Source organism: Pseudophryne corroboree, chromosome 11 (assembly GCF_028390025.1).
Source record: "Pseudophryne corroboree isolate aPseCor3 chromosome 11, aPseCor3.hap2, whole genome shotgun sequence".
Taxonomy (NCBI): domain Eukaryota; kingdom Metazoa; phylum Chordata; class Amphibia; order Anura; family Myobatrachidae; genus Pseudophryne; species Pseudophryne corroboree.
In genome coordinates this window covers 225,503,497-225,512,014 of record NC_086454.1, presented here as the reverse complement: position 1 = coordinate 225,512,014, position 8,518 = coordinate 225,503,497, and the positions used below count along the sequence as shown (strand labels likewise).

General features: G+C 43.6%; 1 protein-coding gene across 1 annotated transcript in view; it reads right to left on the bottom strand.

Moving 5' to 3' along the window:
• Window positions 1–1,919: 1,919 nt before the first annotated feature.
• MMP2 (matrix metallopeptidase 2) overlaps window positions 1,920–8,518 on the bottom strand; it is a 125,041-nt gene continuing 118,442 nt past the window's right edge. Inside the window, exon 13 of the mRNA XM_063945283.1 lies at window positions 1,920–2,678. Within this exon, the coding sequence (XP_063801353.1) occupies window positions 2,575–2,678 (104 nt within the window). The 3' untranslated portion in view covers window positions 1,920–2,574. The remainder of the gene's footprint in view (window positions 2,679–8,518) is intronic.

Here is an 8,518-nt window from a genome sequence, read left to right as displayed (position 1 = left end):
TGTTGCTATGGAAACCGATGTGCTTGGATCCTAGGAGTGTCTGCTTATCTACTTAAAGATGGCTGCCGCAGCCCTATTGAAAAGTATTCCAAGCATCCCACACAAAATGGACTGATGCAGCCTAAGAAGTCAGAACACCTCCCTCTGTGTAGGAGCAGCTCAGAACAGCCGCATGCGCAATGGGACTAGTGAAGCCGGGAGCTGCCGCGGGCGCATGCGCAGTCGCCGCCGGAAGTGGGGCGGAAGTGGCGAGCGGAGTCCTCCGTCACCGGAAGTGTGGCGGAAGTGACTCCAAATTACACTGTGGACCATTTTAAACGTTTTTACTGCTGTAACCCACTCGTTTTTAGTACTATTAAGTATATCTGACCTGGTTGTTACTCCAGCTTTGATGTGAAATTAGCTTTGTTAACTTTTGTAACGTATAATGTATAATTACATCACATGATCTATTATGATGTCACAACCCTCTAACTAAGTGATATGGGTATAAATAGACATGCAGCTTCATTCTGTCCCTACCCCTTGAAGAAGTCTGCTGAGATGAAACGCGTTGGACCTGTACTGACCACCCGCTGTTTTCAAGTTAAGTTTGAATTCCTATCCTTTTATTTCTCGTATAATTTTATGAGATTTTTTTTCTAGTATCTTAAAACCATTTTTGAAACTGTTTTTACTCTCGTATATATTAAAAACTTATTTTTATAATTTTATAACATCTATAAAATATATATATATATCTCTTTCATGTCTTCGTACAGGTACAGCTCGGTGTGCTGGGGGTCACCAGGGGTTTATCCCCAATGTATTTCTAGCTCAGACTACCCCCTCCCTTTCATGCACCTGAACTGTATTTCCTAATTGATTTGAGCAACTTACATTTTGTTCTGTCAGAACTGCGCATGCGTATGCACGTCGCTCCGGTACAAAGCGTATCATTGCTGTGGGATGGGTTTTACAAAGAATCCATTGGCACAGCCGATCGCAAGAAGATTGACAGAAGGCGTTTGTGGGTGACAACTGACCATTTTCTGGGAGTGGTTGGAAAAATGCAGGCATGTCCAAGCGTTTGCAGGACAGGTGTCTGACGTCAATTCCGGTCCTGGACAGGCTGAAGCGATCGCAGCGGCTGAGTAAGTCCTGGGCTACTCAGAAACTGCAAGAGATCTTTTTGTACCGCATGGCTGCACATGCGTTCGCACACTTGCACAGCTAAAATACCTCCCCTGTAGGCGGAGACTATCTGATCTCAGCGCTGCAAAAAACTGCTAGCGAGCGATCAGGTCTGAATTAGGCCCTCTGGGGTAGATGTATTAACCCGTAGAAGGCATAAGGAAGTGATAAATCAGTGATAAAGCAGTGTTGAGTGCAAGGTGATAATGCACTAGCCAATCAGCTCCTAACTGTTAATTTACATATGGGAGCTGATTGGCTGGTATGTTTATCACCTTGCACATATCACTGGTTTATCACTTCCTTATGCCTTCTCCAGGTTAATACATCTGCCCCTCTGTGTCTGAGTCAGTGTCACCTACTGTACAGTACTTAACTGAGCCTTTGTTACTTGTGTGTTAGAGTTAGTCACAACAAAAATACTGTAAATGGTGTGTCTAAAGCTGAGTAAAATCTTTTATATCTCACGGTCACTATTAATCAAATAAAACTGCATTGACAAGTCTGAATTCCAGAACTAACACTTTAATGAAGTTCTTCGATTCTCCATGGCAGCAGTTAGGGCTGTGGTGTACCGTGTGTCACAATGCATATTTTCTGTGGTTGGATATAGGTCTGCTTTATTTTTACTTATTGATCTCGTACTGTTACATTTTCTTGTTAGTGCTAAAACATTTCTCCAACAAAAAAATAGAAAGTATAATACATAGATACATTCATACTGTATATACATACAAAAGCCCAGGGTGTGTAAATCAGACTTTATTTTTATACTGTACTTTGTTTCTGTTGTACAGTATTAGCGATGTAGATTTTACCAAATTTAATTTCAATGGAAGTGCAAACCACTGTTGAATAAATGTACACACATTATTCAAATGAGTACAAATATACTTACAAATGAAAATAATCCTGTGTAATCTAATATCAGAGCTAGAAAATGTGTTGTAAATTGACACCAGATGTTTAAAGGCTTCTGACTCGTACATGTGCATGGTACAATACGGAATTTGTCTAACTAATTATTATCATCACAAGTTTATAGGCAGCCTGTGCCTCTGTGTGTGGAAGTTTATCATTAATATATGAATGGCACATATTATAGCATCACAATGGCAATTAGACATCTGGTTGATGGACCAAGCAGCCATTCATACAGCAGTAAGCAAACACTATGTGCTCTGTCTGTCTATATTGTCATATTTGGTTTATACTCTTCTCGTGTATGTAACACATTAAATTATTGTGTAAGGAAAATGAGGTGCTCTTGCACATACAATCAATATACCAGTACCAGACTGGTCAATCAGTACAGTTCTATAACCAATAAGAAAAAGTCATAAACATGTAAACTGGAATACATACAAAAGACAATATGCGATTAATATCACACTCTACATTTCAGCAACCAAGCCAATCGGTTTTTACATTGCCGATTTTAACAATCTTCAATATCTTATCTTCCATTTCATGGTAATACTGGTCTTTGAAGAAATAACTGTAGCCTAAAGGATAAGAGGAGAAAAAAAATCTGTTACAGATCTGACAAATTTGGCAAGATAACAAGCAAATAGATGGAAGGTTCAAACTTAAGGTGAATACACACGGTGAGATTGGGGCTAACCCCGATTCTCACTATGCGACAGTGGCTAGGTCGGCATCGCAAGCACATAATGAGTGTGCATGCAATATAGACTGTGTCAGTTTTGACTATCTTTTCTATGAGATAGTCAACATTGACTTGCTTGCGATGCCGACCACGCATTGGCATCGTATCGGGATCGCAAGGTGACTTTCACCTTGCAATCTGCACTAACTTTTCTTACGATTTTGACTATATAGTCAAAATCGTAAGAAAATATCTCCCCGTGTGTACACACCAATACAGTAGCAAGGATCTCACCGTGTGTACACACCATTAGATTAAACCTAACACAACCCTCTTACTGTTTTCATGTGTTATATACAGTACTATTTAGATAGATTGGACTTTAAAATAAAACTTTTCTTATGGAAAACACATTTTGTCCCAGGACAACCCATTTCCTGATTATGTCATATTTAATGAGAGGTACAGAAACTGGGTTCCTGCTGGAAAATAGCACTATATATAACCCATGAAAACAGTAAGAGCGGGGGTCATTAGGTCGACAGTCATTAGGTCTACCACTATTGGTCGACATGCATTAGGTCGACATGGTCAATAGGTCGCCATTGTCATTATGTCGACATGTACAAAGAATTAAGGTTCAAAAAGGGTTGAGATTGCCTAAAGGATAAAAAAAAAAAAAGGGGGGCAGACTAGATGGGCCAAGTGGTTCTTATCGGCCGTGAAATTCTATGTTTCTATGTTTCTATGTACTAGGTCGACATGGAAAAAGGTTGATATTACTATGCTATAATAATCATGGATAGATGAGCAGTGTCTGTCTGTGATCTGGATTACATAGTGGTGTGTGGGTGTTAGGCACAGTACATATGTGAGAGCAGAACAATGGAGTAAATGTATTAATTTTAGTTATGGGGAGAAGTAGTATCAGCACTGATACCACTTCTAGCCCATGTAAGACACTGGCGGAGTGTGCTGCCATATCGGTGCTGCTATCTAATACACCTTTCACACCAGCACCTCTAAACACCTTTTTTTTGGTACATGAACGCATATAACCCGTGTACATGTGCGGTGTGAAAGGGTGCCAGGGTCGAGTGACCCGGTATTTCATCCCTGCACCACTGTGCAGCGTGAACGCACACTCTCTCTGTACGGACGGCGCTTGGAGATCATGTGATCTCCAAGTGCCGCCTCCCACCGCGTCACTGCTGACGTCAGCAACCCGGCAATATGCCAGGCTGCTGACTGCGGTGTGAAAGGCGCCAGAGGCGGGTCACACCCTGGAAGCTCTCGTGTCAGGCTCCCGGGTGCGACCCGCCTCAGACGGTGTGAAAGGGTTATAAAAGATAGCAGGCCGCTATGAGGGGGTAATGTATGAACTGTCAGCATCGCTTACTGTTCCGACGCCAGCAGTTGTCGATTTCAACAGCTGCAGGTGGCGATGCCCATGCACCACAGCAGGGACAGAGCGGGCGCCAGCTCCAGACTGCACAGGGGATCTTGCGTGAGTAGCAAGATCACAAGCATGCGCAGAGAAACCGACTGAGCAGGGAGACACAGCGCTAAGCTGATGCGCTGTGAGCTCATTGGGGCATCACCGGAGTGGGGGGGGGGCACTTTGGCAGACAAGATGCTTCATGCTTGTACATCTTGTCAATGTCCCTTCCTGATTTGCCTTGGTAATGAGGCAAAGCAGGAAGTGTTATAGCGGCACGATCCATGCCGCTATAATACATTTACCCCAATGTCTGTTTTACATACACACACCATCATGAGCATAACTACTGGGGTTGCAGAAGCTAATACAAGGCCAATGGTTGAAGGGTCTCATCAGTGTGCCACAGATACTGGTATGACAAGGGGCTATGTTGCTATGATACTGGGATGACAAGGGGTTATGTGTCCATGGTCACTATGGATTTTAGTAAGCTTTCTGACATGTAACTCTCGGCCCCAGAATACGGTGACCCAGGCCAGCATTCTAGGCCTCCAAAATGAAATGAAGTTCAGGAGGAAAGGGAGCACTGATGTTTCCTTCCTCTCTGAGCAGCCGTACAGGCGGCCTGCCCAGCTAGGTAAGTAAGGAGACAGTGCCATTAGAAACTTTAAGAATTTTACTATGGGGCCCACAAGTTTCTAGTTACACCCTGAAGCTCCTCATGCATTCTCTACAACAATACAATAAACTAAATTGTAATTAACATAATTAGATACCTGCTTTAAAGATTACAATTTCATGATATTAGGCTTTTTATTAACAAGGAAGAGAGAACATTATTGCATCTTTATATTGCAAGTTGGTTGAGAAATATATTGCATTACATCCTCATTATGGAGATGGAAAAAACAAAGCTATACAAATTAAATTTAAGACCAGAAAATACACACATGCATTTGTGCGCCTTAATGTATTCAGCTAGTGTTGTGGTTAGTTTTTTTTAATTATAGACAATAGGAATACATACAGAGATGTAAACATGGGGACAGTTGAAGAACAAATGGACATGACATGCACAAAGCAGGGGACAGAACATTGTATAAATAAATACTCCAGGGGATCCAGATGGTGTCAGTAACATAAAACAAGTATCAAGCATAAGAAATATGAAAATGGAAATTAGAGCCACCAAGCAGAAAAGATCTTACAACAAATGACAATATAACCCATTTGCATAACATTAATAATTAGGCTAAAAATTATGAATCATGAGACCCTCCTGCTGACAAACCACATATATAATATCGTTCTCTAAGAATGAGAGACAATGCCTCTACAGATCATTGCAATAAAACGTATTTGGTGATAAAATTGAGAGCGCTGAAATAATAGGAAAAATTAACTTAATATAGCACATCACACAAACTATATGATCTAAAAGCCACCAATCAGTACGGCTTGCTAAATCCAATACAGTACTCCTGAGTTAACAGCCAAGTTATCAGACTCTTCGGAGCCAAGTTATAGAACAGAACTGAGCTGTGAGATGTGCAAAATTAGTGGATAAACCAACTTTTAGACAGAGCCATGCAGTCAGGATAACTGTAAATAGCTATATAACAATTTCCAAACCAGAATAAGTTTTTGTGATTGTATGGCTGTAACATACTGCTAATCTCCTTACTGTTCATACTGATGTACACTGTAAGGTGATCTGGAGAGGCTTGAAGTGTGTTGTTTCTCAGAGTCAAAACTGCAGACTGTAAATATGGTAATAGCTAATAGCACCGTCCCTGAACCATGATACCTGCAGAACCATGCAGTGGTTGTCTAGCAGGGTTGCAGCTGATATGCTGACATGTGGGATGCCGACGGGCAGAAAACTGACCGTGGCATCCCGATGGTTAGATGCCCGAGAGGTGTCGGGTAAACATGTTAACTATGCCTTCCCTTCCCAAACCCTAAACCTAACCCTCCCTACCCCGAAGCACAGCCCTAACACTCCTCAGGGGTGCCTAAACTTACCCCCCCCCCTTCCTGCAGCCTACACCTGCTTGGAATGCTGGCGCCGGCATTCCGAGCAGTGGCACACAGCACAGCACTGAGGGCGCAACTGGCCGCATTGTAATGAGTCAAACTGGCTCATTACAAGCCGCCTTTGTGTGCGCGGAGAGTAGCATCAGCTTCCCTCATCCCAGCATTCACAGCAGCGGCGGCCAGCCAATGTGGAAGGAGAGGGACAGCTGCAGCAGCGCCACCACCAATTACAGTGCACTGCTGCGGCTCCCAAGTCCCCCTCCCTCTTCCAGCAACTGAGCAGCTGCACCGAGGAGCCTGAGCCAGCGGGGAGAGCGTAAGTATCATCTATTCTGTCTGTCTGTCTATCTATTCTATCTGTCGTTATGTTTAAAAAGGGGACTCTGTCTGCCGCAATGTGTAAAAAGAGGGGAAGCTGTCTGCTGTAATGTGTAAAAAGGGGGCGCTGTCTGCTGTAATGTGTAAAAAGGGGATGCTGTCTGCTGTAATGTGTAAAAAGGGGACTCTGTCTGCCACAATGTGTAAAAAAAGGGGACTCTGCTGCCATAATGTGTAAAAAAAAGGGACTCTGCTGCAGTAATGTGTAAAAAGGGGACGCTGTCTGCCGTAATGTGTAAAAGGGGTCTCTACCTTTTGTAGTTGCGCTACTGTGCAGCGTAATTTGAATAATTGAGATTACTGTGCACCGCAATATGAATTGGTATTATTTTGTGGTCACACCCCTTCCCCATGAAGCCACGCCCCTATATTTTTGGCGCGCACCTACGGCGTGCACTTCCCCTATTTTATATAAGGGGGGGTGGGGGCACCGATGCCGTTACTTGCACACAGCGCTAAAATGTCTAGTTACGGCACTGATTCCAACATTGGTATTTCGACTGCCGGGATCCCGGCAGGATCCCGTCTGGCAGGGGAATTCCCAATAAAGCACTGAATAGGGACCCTAACACGTTTCTTTCATTCAACAGGATTTCCTCAGAGAGTTGTATCGCAGTCTTTGTGTTGGTGCTAGTAACTAATAAGCCAATTACAACTGGTTAACAATTAACAACTGAATAAACAATGAAAAACACCAAAGCTTCAGCATTACCATCAAGTATATAGACAAAATAATGTATTATACAGACTGCAGGGACATGGTCCTGTGGAACCCTGCACCCTGAGGACGTGCATTGTAATGCAATCCTTTCACTTCTTTAAGGCTGCAGGGATATGCTCCTATGGCACCCATGTCCCTGAGGATGTACAGTGTAATGCAGTCTTTCACCTGCATTACACTGTATATCATAGCGAATTGTGGACGCATCAAACTAAGGTTGACCCCTGGCAGCACAGCCTGGCTGCACTGTCAGGCGGTCAGCCACTATTTTTTTAATCGGGGTGGCTGCAGGTGACGTCATGCAGCTGCCCTGAAAACCATCACGGCACGCCCCCGTTAGGCCTTCCCTTCCTTGATGCGGCCGCACTGTGTAAAGTGGCGCACTGCAGCCAGTGCATGTGTGCAGACCATATGGACGTTGCCGCTGCATATGGACGTGCAGCTGCGTCCATCTCTGAATGAGACCCTGCTGTATATTTTGTTTTTATTAACATTTGCTGTAGTGTCTTCTTATGCCTTCAATTATGGATTCTTAAAGCAAAGTATTAAAAACAACAAAAAGTAATAAAGAATAACGTGATGAAATTTAAACTAACTTAAGTGAATAAAGAGGTAAAAGGATCGCATTACACTGTACATCCGCAGGGTCAGAGGTTCCACAGGACCATGTCCCTGCAGTCTGTAAGAGGTAATAGGATCGCATTACACTGTACATCCGCAGGGTCAGAGGTTCCACAGGACCATGTCCCTGCAGTCTGTAAGAGGTAATAGGATCGCATTACACTGTACATCCGCAGGGTCAGAGGTTCCACAGGACCATGTCCCTGCAGTCTGTAAGAGGTAATAGGATCGCATTACACTGTACATCCGCAGGGTCAGGGGTTCCACAGGACCATGTCCCTGCAGTCTGTAAGAGGTAATAGGATCGCATTACACTGTACATCCGCAGGGTCAGAGGTTCCACAGGACCATGTCCCTGCTTTCTGTAAGAGGTAATAGGATCGCATTACACTGTACATCTGCAGTGTCAGAGGTTCCGCAGGACCATGTCCCTGCTTTCTGTAAAAGGTAAAAGGATCGCATTACACTGTACATCCGCAGGGTCAGAGGTTCCACAGGACCATGTCCCTGCAGTCTGTAAGAGGTAATAGGATCGCAT